Consider the following 15,016-nt stretch of genomic DNA (forward strand, 5'->3'; position numbering starts at 1 on the left):
AAAAAAAAAAAAAATCTTACCGGATCCCTAATTGAGGTTTTGGTGAAGTTCTCTATCCAGGAATTCACATCAATTTTAATTCCAACAACTGAAAAATTAATGTGAATTAAAGACATAAGCTGTATGATCATCTTTGCTACACGACAGGCCAGGGCAGGGAGGGCGAATCTTTTAGAGCTTTCAACATTAACAACTGCCTGCTGCGGCACGTGTGCCACAGGTTCACCACCCCTGGTCCAGGTGATTTACATAACAGCAAGTAAGTGTTCGGTTGTAAATAATTCTTTATGGAGGTACATGTCCTAGGGTCTTCGTTAAGATATGGTGCTACTAGCCCTTAAACTATGGCATAAGCTCGTTTCCTAACAGCAGAAGCGGAACTCAAAGCCGCAGAGTCAGACGACATCCCAGGGCTGCCTGTGCCAGGCTGGGGTAGGCAGGCAGTGGGTGACAGGAGCAGGAGGGGGCCGAGGACAGCCGACCTCCAGTCTCTAACGGCCATTCTCTGCACGCTGCACACAGCACAGGCTCAGCAGGAGCGGAGGGACAGATTTCACTGCACCTTCTTCTCCGAGGCCCGCCCACTCCGAATCACCACTGGCAATCAGATTTCCTATTGAATTACCAATAATTCACTTTTCCACATATTTCCCTGCACATTCTGATAGAGACCTACTCACTTCTTTTTGATGGACATACAGTGGTCTAACAGAGATTCCAGAACTTATTTTTCCCCCACTGTTGCAAACTTTCATGAATAAATTATTTCAAATACATATACCCTTGCCCAATATCAGGCTGTATTAGAGAGTTGGAGAGACTTCTAGCATACAATGGCTAGGTCCGCCCAATATAAGTTTTTATATAATGCTACCTTGATTGCATAAATTTATGAACAGCACATAAACGTAGCCACTTCTTTGAAAATCCATGTACTCCATATAGTAGTAAATTCTCACAGTTCATAAGTTACTGATTGTACATTAAAAAAAAAAAAATCCCGAGTTGTTGACTTGGGGGCTTCCTGCCACATGCTGCCAGTTTATGATGTAAATGTGAGCTCGCATTTACTTCTGGTCAGGTTTGCACGTGTAACATGCATGCTTACCTGCAGGCTTAAGGAGTTTTCCTTGGATGTATATTTCTACAGCTTTGCTTACCATAATGCCTGATTCATAGGCACCAGGTCCACTTTCTAAAGAAAAAAAAAAAAAAAAATCTACATAAATCACCACACTGGGTTTCTTTTAACAGATACTCGGCCCTAAAAATGTTCGTGTTTGAGCCCTGCGCAGAGAGAAAGCTCGTCCCTGCCTCCTCTTGCTTCGCGTGCCTGGCTGGCCCGAGAGCCCCCGAGGGGCTCCCACGGTGTGCCGCGTGCGTGCCAGTGTCCCTCACAGCATTTGCTGAAGCACTGGGGCAGCTGCTGAAGTGAGACAGAATGAATGGGCTTGCATCTGTGTGGAGACCTCTGCCCTTTATGATAAACCTGTGGAACAAAACTGAAAGCCTCCGAGCCTCAGTTTTCTAATTTGTGGAAATGGGAGTAAAGAATATCTACGCTCTGAGAAGTTCAGGAAGTAAATTTGAAAGTTTTCATTTTGGGGGGTGGGCAAGAACCTAGTAAAATATTTTAAAGGACCTGTTATTTTTATAAATACTACAAAATGCAATTCATTAATTCATCCCACTGCAGTTCACAGTCGACTTTTCAGCACACTTTCTGGGACAGCAGGCAGTAGTAGAAAGTTGTTCAGGGGGAAGACCGAGAACCGAGCTCCGGCGCGACACTCACTGTTAAAGTAGGGAGCGGTGAAGACGTAGTTGTCGTTATCCAGGCTCCGCTTGTAGAAGCTGTCCTCGTAGGTTTCTGGGTTTTCCTGCCAATTTTCTCCGGCCCTGAGGAGGAAACGGCTCTCGTGTGTATTCTTTCAGCTCCCTGATAACCTGCTCGGCCCTCCCCCAAGGGGCTTTAGGGATGAGCCGCGGGCAGGACGTCAGGGGCAGGGAGCTGACTGCCGGGGGATGATCCAAGGCTCCCTGCTAAGCACTAGCTCAGCAGAGCGCGGCACTAAGAGTCACAAATGGACTCGGAGCTTTATTCTGCCATTGACTAGACGGAAAATGATGGGTAAGTCGGCTAATAAGCTAATTAGTACCAACAGGCCCCGGTGCCTCCTCTCCCCCGTACGAACTGTCCCTTAGGTACAGAGATAAGATGCACCAAAGGGCACTGGAAACAACGTCCTCTGGGGTGGAATTTTTCAGATAAAATATTTTATAATATATTTTAACGTAACTCTTTAAACAATGGCTTCACTTTAACAATGAACAGTTTCCCCTGAAGAATGGCTTCCTTATACAGTAATGTACGGGCCGCTGGCACGGTCAGCTGCGACGCAGTTATTTTTACAGATGTTATTTGAACTTACTCCTTGGGATAAACTCTGGTAATCCCACCATCCGTCACCACAAACCGCGCTCTGACTCCCTTGCTGCAACAGAAGACAGAGAGGGGCTTCTGCGTTACACTTCCTCTGACACTAAGCTAGGGCTTGGCGAAGAGCACACGTCCTGAAAGGAAGGCGAGGACGCGAGGCTGCGCGACAGCAGACGAGACCCCGATGGAGCACGCGCTCCCCGGGCTCTGCTGCGGGGAGGGAGCCACGGGAAGTGGTCCTGGCCACGTCCTGCAGATGCCACGGGCAGGGGCGGGCGCAAAGCGGGGCTGTCGCGAGAGGGCGAGAGGGCGGGAGGTAAGGAGGAGGCGCACAAGGCCACGAAGGCGCAGCGCAGGCCGGGCGTCAGGGCAAAACGCTCCGCTGACGCATGAGCGTAAAGTGCGCGCACGCACGCACGCACGCACGCACGCACGCACGCGGTCTCCATCCGGAAACGGCCTGCGCAGCGGAAGGTTCCAGCGTGAGCGAGGGGCACAGAGGCCGGGCTGGGGCGGTGTGCAGGAGAGCACCGGCTGGTCGAGTCTTGAAAAGGGGACTGTGAGGCGCTCACTGGGAGCGAGAAAGGACCCTGCTAGGGGAACACGCATCACTTAGTTAGGGACTGAGAAAGAGATGGTAGGGAGAACCATAAGGGGTTCCTCAGTCCCTTCCCTGGAGGTACGCGAGGAGCAGGGAGAAAGCCGCTGCGCGGTCACCAGACGTCCAGGGCTCTCCCAAATGCAGGAAAGCACACGCAGGCCTATTTAATTTGGGTAATTCTCCCGGAAGTGTGAAACGGAGTAACAGCACGTTATGAAATACACCCAAAACTGAAAACGCAGGCTGTCAGCAATTACAAAATTATTTCCCTGAGAAATTCTTATTAAATATCAGTATCTGTTCCGTACACAAATCAAATCCCCATGATGAACGCAACCAGTATGTACTATAAGCATTAACAAAGAAAAATGGAAAAAGATAAGTAATAAACTTTCAATTTATTCGGCCCGCTATCTGCACATTTCCCAGGGAGAAGTTAAACTGAGCTGCAGAATGCGTATGTTTTATTATTAATCTGGACAAATACTTACATATTTTTCTGCTTACTCCAGTAATTTTGAACAAGTTCATTGGTAAAACCTGCATCCAGCAAGACTCTGTTAATTAAATCTGTGTTACCTAACAGAAAAAGAATAGCTTTGATTATATTCATATAGTCCTTTTAATTAGGATAATGATAAAAATATATCTTCAATTTTGAAAACAGGATGGATTACACTCTTAGAAATTTTAAAACGCAGTTTGTTCTCATATGTTCTGCATTACTGTTACTTTACTTTTTGTTTCCTTGTGTTTTTTCTTTTTCTTTTTTTTTTTAGAAAATAAATGAGGGCTGGGGAGAAAACTCAGTGGAATAAGTGCTTGCCAGGCAAGCACAAGGTCCTGAGTTCAATCCCTGGTACCACCAAAAAAAAAAAAAAAAAATGAATTCTGCAGAGAAAGTTGTAAATTTTAATCAAAAGGATAATTGTTCTTTGTTTCTTAGGTTAGTATGGCAACTTCAACATAATAACTTCAATTTTATATACATAAAATTTTTAGAGACATAAATCTTGCATCATTTTGCACACATTCATATGTTTCTATGAATTTTAAACTTATCAAGAAAACCAAACAAAATGTTCTTGCTATACCAAAAGTCACTTTTTAAAATTCTTCCTCATTCTCAATAGCAAAATATAAGATAATCCTGCAGAGAAGTCGGCCTCCAAGAGAAATCTGATGCATACTCTTTTCACTTTGGAGCAGGCACAAGGAACAGGACACCTAATGCAGAGCAGCGCTACTCAGGACAGGGTTGGGGACCTGCAGCTGCCAGGGAAGAGCCTGGCTGGGGCTGTCCTGCCGGATAGCCAAGGAGTGGGACACCCTGCACTCAGAAGTCCTGCGGGAAGAGGTGAGGGGGGCGGAGGCTGGTTAATCCCACTGCTAAAAATCAGCACCTCCTTCCCTCGCGCCTGCCTCCTCTGCTCTGAGCCCGGGAAGCTCTGGAATAACCACAAAGAACCCTGTAACATTTGACATCCATGTCTGAATTTCATTTATTCGGATGAGGAATACATGGCATTAGTTAATGTGCAATTACAAGAAGAAGTGGGTGGGACCAGCTAGAAACATTTGCAATGATTTTAATTAGGTTCAGATTTCCTTCATCCAAGATTAAAGGATCAATTTAATCCATATTTGGAAGTGCCTTTCACTTCCTGCTAGCAGCTGTCTTCTTTACTGTATTATTTTAAAAGTTGTATGACTTTAAGTGATAGTCCATTGGCAAAGTAAATGATATATTTTATAGACTCCAATCTTTTTAGGTCAAACTAAGGTGTATTATTCTAATGTGTCATATAAATCAAGTCTGCAAGTAATTTTATGATGATTTTTGTCATTTCATTATGTTCTATGCGTCTCAACACATGTATTCAATAGGGGTTACACACAACATAGAAAGTATCAGAATAAATCTTTTTTGTTTCATACACATCATTTTTAAATGTTATGAGATTCTTCTTCTTTACAGTTATTAGGGTGAGACAGACAATCCATCTAAGCAGTACTTAATGATAAAGAGAAGATGCAAGGAGCAACTACTGTGTATCAAACATTTATGGTAGGTTTAAAAATTAAACTTTAGGAAAGAATTGCAATTTCACTAGTGGTTTGAGTCTAGGTGTTTCACACAGCAAATTAAACATGAACGCTCTTTTCAAAAATAAACTTTATAAGTGATTTCAGTCACTTATAATAAGTTAGTTTTATAGTAACTCTAATAATAATGAAAATGTAAAATAAAAACATTCAGAAAAAAATCCAGCTGTTCAGTATGGGTTCTCTTCTACAATTACCAATCTCTGCCTTCTCAGCCTCCGCATGACTTTTTATATTACCATCTGAAACACTTCCCTTTGGATTATACGAGAGGCAGATATGAAGAAAGAGATCACGGCGCACAAAGCAACAGTATGAATTATGCTGACAGCACTTTGTGCAAACATACTGATGCTTCCTTAGGAACTTTGAGAGGCACTGAAAAAGTGATACCAGTTGCCCTGGTTACCTGCAAATGTGTTCTATACAGTAAGACAAACATTTATAACGAACTTCTCTTCGTAAAGAGCACATGGCTGGCACATAATTTTGCTATCGTATTCAAGGAATACTCAATAATCTTGTTTTGTACTAATAGGAAATAAGCAATGACATAAAACCACATTGCCCCTGGCTTCAGTCGAGCTCACAGCGGGAACAGAGGATGGACACTAAGTGCTGCGGACCTCGGCTGCCCGGGACAGATGCTCGGAGAGGCTCTTGGAAGCAGCTTGCTAAGTCACACTAAAGCAAAGGCACTCGCAAGTCATTATTTTTTTTTGTTTGTCTGTGACAAATTTAAATTTAAGAGGGAGCTTCAAGAAGAAAGATTTTCACTTTTGGTAAGTGACAAGATACTTCAGTTGACTCTTCATGATTGAAAAAGAAAAAATAATTTTTACACAGAAATGAGGAGACAAAGGAGGAGGGGGGGCAGGGATCACATTGTTATGCTTTACCACTAAAGTTCTTGAAGTATGCAAATCAACAATCATGCTAATAAACAAACAGGGTTACCGCATGATATGACGAAGAGTTGAGCTTTGGCTACATTGTATATAGCCGTGCAAATCATGCATACTTACATGATGGGTTGTTTGGAGTTTTTCTGTCAATAAACTCATTGAAATTTAGAAGAAATTCAGTGTTGTTTTCAGATGGTTTAAGGTCATTGCAGTAATCTCTGAAAACATATTTTAGAATATTACGTATTAATATCAAAACTTTATAGGGCAATTAAAAATAATAGGCTTTTTCTTTTCATTTTTCGCTAGCTTCATAGTTTCGCAGGCTCTTGAACATTGTGTTATCTCTATTTCTTCAGTTTCCTAATGGAATGGTAATTTGTCCCTAAGAGGTGAGAATATAATTTAAGCATTTTTTTTTTTCTTTCTGGCAGAACCGGGAATTGAACGCAGACCCTTGTGCTTGCCAGGCAAGTGCTTCTTCTACGGAGCCATCTCGCCAGCCCCACCCATCTCCCCTCCCCAAGGTGAGAATGCAGACAATACAGACACATGAAGAAGCTGCTCTCTGGCCAGTGGGTATTCAGTAAACATTGAGTTTTGTTGTACATATTAAACTATTATCATTGCATGCTGGAGGTTGTACAGTTCTCACGGAAGTCACAACAGGAATTTGAACAGTCACTCAGTAAAATTGCTGAGACATTCAAGCTACCCTACCAGCAGCCTTTCCAGTTTTATTGAACAATATTTAAAGAAGAGTATTTCCTCTTTTCTAGGGGGAAGTTTCATCAAGGTAATGATTCTTACTGGCTCATTTCAGGACATTTTAAAGTAAATCTGGCTTTACACTCGTGGGGGCCTGGCAGCAAGACTAGAAGGCTGATGGTGACCCTGACTTGATACACGCTAAGCCATTTTTCTGCCACAGATTCTTTTCTCTAGCACAATGCCAACAGGAGAAGAAGGGCAGACTGCACTTAGCATCATCATGGAAACAGTGGGAAGCCAGAAGATGCCCTGCAGGGCCTCTGGAACCTACATGGTTCTACAGACCTTTGTATGAGAACCAATCAGAAATTATTGAGAAATTCACCAAAAGGTAAAGTAACACAGATCTGTAAAGCTCACAATTATCATTAGGAGGATGACACAAGCAACAGCACAATGTTCAAGATAAGATAGAGTTAAATAATAATTAAGGAGGAAACCTCTTCAGATGCAAAGCCATTACCCAAACCCACAGTCTCAAAACACAGCACAACCCAAAGTTAGAACTTCAAAACAAACATTTTATGAAAATGTTTAGCCTGGAGGCAAGATCTCAGAAGTTTACAGGACTTAAACTCTTTGAGTTGTTGACAAGAGCTCAATTTGATTTCTTCCTGCAGAGCTATCCTGTCTTAGGAACAAACAGCAAAATCCAGGACAATGATGAAACCAGAGGTGGAAGAGGACAAAGTGCTTGGAAGCCAAATAGAGATAAACTATACAATGGAAATGTGAGAGAGCCTGAGTCCTGTGTCACTGAAATGCGTTCCTTAGGGAGACAAATGATCCAGAGGCTGAGAGAAGTCACTTCTGGTGGGGAGCCCGCTGGTCAGCCCAGACAGGACAGTCAACCCCCTTTGGTTCCAATCCAAGAGTGTTCAGGAGGTGTCCACGCAAAGACTGCAGTTCAGTAAAACAGAGCAAGGTCCAGACACTCAGAGACCTTCTCCATTCTAGGTGGCAGTGTTTCTCCCAAAGAAACCAGTTTTTCCTTTTTTCTTTCTTAAAATATATTTAGTAGGGAGTCTACAGGGTCTCACTACACAGATCGGACTCATAGTGTCCTCTTGTTTTTAAAGCTCCCAAGTGCTCAGATTATAGGTGTGCGCCACCATGCCCAGTCTCAACTGCCGTCTCAGCATGCCCCAGGGCGGGGCCGGCAGGGCACCCTGGGGATCAAACCCCGGTCTTTGCACCTGCCCAAGCAGGTGCTTTAGTCTGCTGAGCTACCTGGCCAGCCTGAAGAAACCAGGTTTTACACATTGCTCTCTCAGGAAGAAAAGGATTGTGCAGGGAAACAGAGGCAGCAAAACAACGAAGTGCTCCGATGACCTTGGAGGAAAACAACTTCAGTATGTCTTCAAAGACTGAAAGCTGCATCTTGTGGTCATTTTGTGTCTCATATTAAATGAGCTTTGAAACATAAATGATTTGGGAACTAACTGGGATTAGCAATCTGACAAAATTACTTCTAGAACACCACGGGGCTTGTGGTTTTATTATGCTCATCCCAATTACACAGGCAAGACACTAGAAGTGGACACAAAGTGCAGATACTGCACGTTCTCTCCCCCTCATCCTAGTTCATTTCTCTTTCTGATTCTCAGGGACAATTAATCCATGTTGGAGACTGCTCATCCGAGGACCGCACGCCACCCACGGCTGCGGGGGCACCCTTGCACCTCCGTCCTCAGGGCTTCCCTGTGCAACTTCAAAATCTAAGAGAAGAGCCAGTGGGGATCCTCCACCCAGAGCAAAGAGCCTAACTTAGCTCAGAACTGGCAAAAACTTATTCCTAAAATCTATAAGTATTTATATTAAATAAGCAAATTTAAACACCATTTATGAAATAATGCTTTTCATACAACCACTGCCTCCTTTTAAAACTGTCAGTAACGATATGAAAACACTTATTTAGAGCTCATATCTTACTAAGAACGATGATAAATATTTTGCACTTATTATTTTATTTAAAGCTAATAAATCTGTAAGATAGATATTATCTTGCAACTAAAGATTAGTAGAGAATATAACAACGAAGATCTGAAAAGCAGACCCATAGTCTCTTGCTAACACTTTCTCATTAATGACAGTGACAGAACAATATAGGGTTATAATCCTGCACCACACAGATTTCTAATTTTTAGAACTCTTCTCTTTGTCCCAGTTTCTGTCACCTTATGCGCTACCCCTCTGAGTGCACACTCAGCACTCACTTTTCCAAGACAGCTTCCATGCAAGGATATGCTACTTGATGCACTAGGAGCTCTTTTGAGACATTTCAGGCATTACATATTCCACGTGCATGCTCGTTCCCTATGACCAGCAGGGAAATTCAAATCCCATCTAATTTCTTCTCTGAAACTGTTTCCTAATCCATGAAATGGCATAAGAATTCTAGCTTACCATAGTGTTGCTCTGGACAGTAGGAGCAGCAGTGCACGGGAAGCTTCACCCCCGCTAACTGACGCCCCTCGTCTGCCCCACACACTCCTTTCTCTCCCTTCTTGGACTTTAGCCTCACCCGAGAACAGGTGAATTCTACCTTTCAGCAGCGGCACTGACATCGAGAGTGTCTTAGCCACAGAATCATCGAATGCTGATCCCCGGAGGAGCAAACAAAACTCACTGCCTAGCAGTTGGAATTGCAAGGGGGTCAGCTGTCGCCGTACCACGTGCTCCAGGACGTGTACCCCTGCTTCTGAGACAGCTAGTCTGGCATTTATCAACTAGGAGAGACGAATGCAGCCGCATTCCTGAGAAAAACAGATCTGAGATTTTGGAGAAAGTGTCTTTTCACCATAGACTGCACTTCAACCCCTCCGTCATCTCACTATGGTCATGCTCTTGTGGAATATCTTTCCAGCTGATATTCACATTGGGTCATGAGGGAGAATGTTCTTCTTTCTAGTATAAACTGATTTTAGTCACTTAGAAATAACCAAGTTAACTTAAAGCTGCTCAAAGTTACTTGTGCCTGAAAAATACTAGTAAGACGGCATCGCTGCTAGATCAATAAATGACTTCATTTTTGAGGATGTTGACAAGTATATGACACAAGGGCAGAGACTGCTGGGGACACCTTCCAGCTGGGCAGGGGCTCACTTAGTTTCTCGGTATGGAGCCAACTGGAGACTTTGACTCTTTAATTCATTAGAACCAGGTGGAATTCTGCACTCTTCTCCTTCATGTTTATTTTTCAAGATGCTTTTGAACAGTAACTGAGAACCCCATTCAACTGCAGAGATCCAATCGTATGGCTTTAAATGTTTTTCACAGATTGACAGGTTCCCCAGCTACTAGGTATTTACTCAGCAACTGCACTGTGCTGGGCCATGACCTGGCTATTGGGTTCTGAAGGGTAATTCCAGGATTCACAGGCTCAGCTCTCCGGAAAAAAAGCAAGGAATGTGAGGTGTGGCTCTGAAAGGGCAGGGAACCCCGCGGCTCTGAAGCAGACCCCTGGATGCTCAGCCCCGGGAACGTGGGAAATTCCCAAAGAATCTTGGGTTTGGGGTTTGGAACACGGTGGGGTGTATAGGCAGAGCTGGTGGGCAGGAGACGGCAGAGAACAGCGACAGTGGGAGCAGCGCTGGCCGAGGGGGGGCTCAGCTGGAGCCGAGGCGAACACGCTTTCCTCGAGGCCCGCATGGGCCGCGAGTCCTGCTCTCTGGGCCGCACGGCCACGTGTGCAGCCAGAGGCGACACAGGAACGAGTGCCGCTCGGCTCACAGGAGCCAGCTTGCAGGCCCCAGAGCTACAGGACGGGCCGCGGCCCCGCAACACAGAGACTCGGGGGCGGCACATGTGAAAGCGATGACATAGTACCGATTATCCTGAGGACGGTGCAGGCCACCAGCTAGATCAGGCAGGCCAGGGCCTCAGACTGCTTCCCATCTTAGAAGCACTGATTGGGTACTGAGCAGAGGTCGGACTGCACCAGGAAGTGGGGTGAGGGGGAACTGGGGGATCGGGAGCAACTGGGACCACTGGAACTTAGCGGCACACAGGGGTATTGGGTGAGGACAAAAAAGAGAGTGACAGGCATACAAAGCTCTCATTAGACGGAAATGGTACGGTGTGGCCTGGGCTCGCCATCAGATGTGTGGGCAGGAGAGCAGGCCAGGACAGCCAGGATTCATGGCGGCATACTGTGCCTGCTTTCCTGACCAGCAAAAGACAACTTTTCAAAGAGAATGGATATTTAAAGCTGCCAAACTTGAAGCACCTAGAGCCAGCCAGATAGCTCAGCAGACTCAAGAGCCTGCTTGGGCAGAGCGCAGAGGCTGGGGTTCAATCCCAAGCATGCTGTGCTCCCTCGCCTCCTTGGGCAAAAGGTGCACTGCGCAGGCCTGAGTTTAGCAGCGTCTTCTCTGACTGTCGCACAGACCTCCGGTTTCTACCGTCAGAATCCAGCCTGCACTCACTTCTGCCAGTGTAACAGAGTAGCTCTGAGTAACTTTATGAGCCCTGTTTGCCTTCACAGAGAAACTTCTCTAGATAGGATAAGTGTAAAAAGTTAATATAAATACCTGTATCTAGTTTCTTAATTCATTTAGCCTAGATTTATGAGAAATACATTTTCTTAATTTAAGTGTCTGCTAGATATCAGGGTCAAAAGCTGAGGAAAGAAAAATAAAGAACTCTAGGGTTTTTTTTTAATAGATTCAAAGAAATTACAAGAAAATAGAGCTGCAATAAATGATATCTATTGGGGTAAAAGTAGGAAATTACATGAGATACCTAGAGTAGAAAAAAATGTCAATATGAAAAATTAGAGATGATGTTCTTAAAATACAGCTTTCCAGGAAGTTAGGTTAGAACATGAACAAAAATCAGTTATAAAGTTAAAGTGGCACACACGTGTGCAAATACCCATTTGTGTTTGCCCACGTCTAGGTATATCTGCAGGCCTCCATGTATGTGAGCTCTGTGAGTCAGACACTACACGTGTGCTCACAGGTGCAAAAGCACAAGTCCGCACTGCTGTGGAGGTGCTCAGAGCCTCCTCAGGGCAAGGCTACCTCTGCCTCATGCAGCCTTCTGCACCCAAGCGGGCTCGCCACTAGGCACACAGCGACTGCTAAGTATAGACTAGGTGAGGAAAAAAGAACAAGCTGTTGAAAAGTCCTAAAGTCACTGCTTCTCTCGGTTCCATCATTTGACACAGAATCAAAATGGGGCAGGCAGCCCCTGCTCAGAACTCTGTGGAAAGATTTACCCAACCATATCACTTATAAAAAAGGCAAACAAATGAAACCAACCTGGGTGCTATGAATGTGTAGCCAGATTCTTCAAAATTATCTGGCTTCAGGGTTTCTGAATCTGTAAAGTAACAAAACAGGATTAGACCAGAGTGCATGCTCCAAGATTTGATGGAACTAAAAGGCCTGAGGAGGATTACCTCCTAAGGAAATGGGGCTGCTAGAACCTAAAGCTGCACCAGGCCGGTGACTGCTGATGTGTTCCAAGCTCCCCAGTATAATAAATCTTCATGTGCATGAACTTCATCACATCACTACAGCAGATAACGCCAGAAACAATGCTATTCAAGCTTTTCCTATTGTTAGGGCTATGGTAACTGTGTAGCTTTAAAAAGAGACGGCATGTGTTTTATTTAAAGTATCAGTAAGACAAGTTTAGCAACAACATGATAAAGAAAATTATTTTAATAAATCCATTAATGCATGTAGTGAATCAATGACATTCATTGTGTTAGGTATAAATTAGTAGGTGGAAGGAGAAAATATACACAATTTTATATCTAATAAAAGAGAACCTGAATGTGAAACATGTTGCACATGAAAATGTAAGTGTCTCCCTCCCCCAGTCTTGGTGGCTAAGGCTTGGGTGGCCCTGGAGGAAACTCCAGCAAATGAGAAGCACAGAGGAAAATCTCCAGGAGGAATGGAAGTGTCTGGAAATGTCAAGAAACTACACAGAAAGAAATTGAGCAACAAGAAAATACTTGCCCTTCATTTTTCCCTTTTTTGCTGTGAAAATCCATCAGAAAGAGAAAGCAGGGAAACAAAAAAAAAGAGGGTAAAGCAAAGGGGGTCACAAACAATATTTTATTCAATGACTTTCTTGAATAAAAATATTGTGCATAGATCAAAGGTTCATTTATGTACAGCTATAGTCTGGAGAAAAGCATGTATTTCTGAAGGCTAGAAATCATGTCTTGTTTATAGCGCGCCCTGTCTGCACCGTGGTTATTTCTAGGGTCTCTTCTGCAAAGTGGTTAACACAGGCGCAATGCGAATGCCATCAGCCTATTAACGGGAGCACTTACCAGTCATCGAAGGCTCGCCAGTCAGCCCTTTACTTATCAAGGAAAGCACTAGCTCATGCAATATTGTCTTTTCTTAAAAGACCATCATATCTGTTACGTGCAAGTGCAACTATGAACGCATCAGACACCATGATATCCTGTGAAAAAGGCCTGCGTTGAGCAGAAGACCACCGACACGGAAGTGTGGGAAACTGTAGTGCCCTTTAAAATCAGATATGATGCATAATTATATTAACACATATTAAATTACATATATGCATATACAGTTTTCATTTAATCCTTGTTACTAATAATTGAGCAATGTGGAAAGGATATGATGGTCATTTTACTTTACTAAATCTAGCCACTCAAAACGAAATAAAATTAACAAGGACTTGAAATATGCACTTGTGTCACTAGTCACTCCACATTCCAAATGGTGCTTTAAGAAAACGAATCCATTTGAGTTACTGAGACATTAATTTGGATTATGGAAAGAGTTAATTGCCAAGCACAATAATATTCTGGCCAAATGCAAAAGCAAAACAAAACCAAAAGGAAAGATAAGAAAAGAAAAAAGCTTTCCTAGCACAGTGCCATGAGTGGGGAGCATGTAGACAGGGTGGGGGACATTTCCGGCAGCCAGCAGGGCCTTCGGAGATGGCCACACAGAGGACAGGCGCTGCAATGATTCCGGCACATAGCAAGGCGGGGGGCGGGGAGGGCTGCCACTGGGACCGCAGTACCTGCTCATATTCTATCCGAGTAGAATATTTCTTGTTCCTTGCATGTTTGGAATGGGTTAGAATCATTGCTGCAGATTTGGTGACCACACCTACTAAGACTACTAGAACGCCTTGGGTATTCCAAAATCTAGACATACTCAAACATCTGAGACTAGGAGACCATAACAAATAGACCCTGAAGTTGCTTTCACAGTACTTACATCTGGCCTGAGTTATTGTCTCTTCTATTTTGGCTTTTATATAGTAAAAACTGTAGGTTGGTAATACCAAGGCCAAACTGCAATAGAAACAAGAGAAGCATAAACACAAACAAACAGAAATGAAACAACATAAACAGAAAGACACATCATCCAAAGACCTTCCTCATGGAGGAAAGGACATATTACTTTGACAAGATAATGCGGCAGCAAAGAGGGTACCCAATGATCACCTCATCACCCCGAGTTACCCCACTCTCCACGTGCAAGGGAATCAAGGGGCACGTGGAAAGTTAGCTACCAAATGCTCCCTGAATTCCAAGGACCTAGTCATGAGGTCTCTACTGTACTGCCAGAAAAGTCCATTAGAATAAAATATTTAAAGTAATACGAATCCAAGCTGCACAGTGAGACCCTGTACCAAATACATAAAATAAATAAAATATTCCTCATGTTCTTCCACCACCAACAGATTACTTGGACACTGTCTACTGAGTGTATTATATAGCACTAAAATGTTTTATATCCAAAATGGAACTAAAAGCCCCCTCCCCCAAAATAATCCCAGAAAGGAGAATTATTGTCATTACTATTGCACCACGCAACAATTATGTGAAATATATAGTTCAGGCACCGGATGCCTACTATTTTAGAACTCAGCCTGGGTAAGGTCCTGAGCACCCACTCGGGGTCAATTCTGTGGCTTCCGGCATCACTGATGCGCATTCTCGGTCGCTGAGGCTCACCAGCACAAGGAGGAGGCCGCAGCACCCCTTTCCAGCTCATCTGCTGCAGATACCCTGCACTATTTGCATCTTGGATTCAGTGGAGTGTGAGTCCTACAGCTATTGTCATCTCAGTAGGGCACCTCCATGGCAAGTCTTGGTCCGAATCCCAAACGCTTTAGACACCAACAATGCCCAGCAAGCTCTTCCTTAGGCTGTACCCATGACTGCTCAAAATAAAAAGCTCCTGTGGA

At 43.9% G+C, this 15,016-nt stretch overlaps 1 protein-coding gene across 1 annotated transcript in view; it reads right to left on the reverse strand.

The window, feature by feature from the left end:
• Positions 1-15,016, reverse strand: part of Cacna2d1 (calcium voltage-gated channel auxiliary subunit alpha2delta 1) — a 348,148-nt gene that overhangs the window by 18,077 nt on the left and 315,055 nt on the right. The window contains exons 23-31 of the mRNA XM_012516489.2: positions 14,041-14,117; positions 12,796-12,816; positions 12,088-12,148; positions 6,173-6,270; positions 3,533-3,620; positions 2,433-2,495; positions 1,796-1,899; positions 1,109-1,195; positions 21-88 (exon numbers count right to left, since the gene is read on the reverse strand). Coding sequence (XP_012371943.2) covers positions 21-88; positions 1,109-1,195; positions 1,796-1,899; positions 2,433-2,495; positions 3,533-3,620; positions 6,173-6,270; positions 12,088-12,148; positions 12,796-12,816; positions 14,041-14,117 — 667 coding nt within the window. The remainder of the gene's footprint in view (positions 1-20; positions 89-1,108; positions 1,196-1,795; positions 1,900-2,432; positions 2,496-3,532; positions 3,621-6,172; positions 6,271-12,087; positions 12,149-12,795; positions 12,817-14,040; positions 14,118-15,016) is intronic.

Source organism: Octodon degus, unplaced genomic scaffold (genome assembly GCF_000260255.1).
Source record: "Octodon degus isolate 3935 unplaced genomic scaffold, OctDeg1.0 scaffold00108, whole genome shotgun sequence".
NCBI lineage: Eukaryota > Metazoa > Chordata > Mammalia > Rodentia > Octodontidae > Octodon > Octodon degus.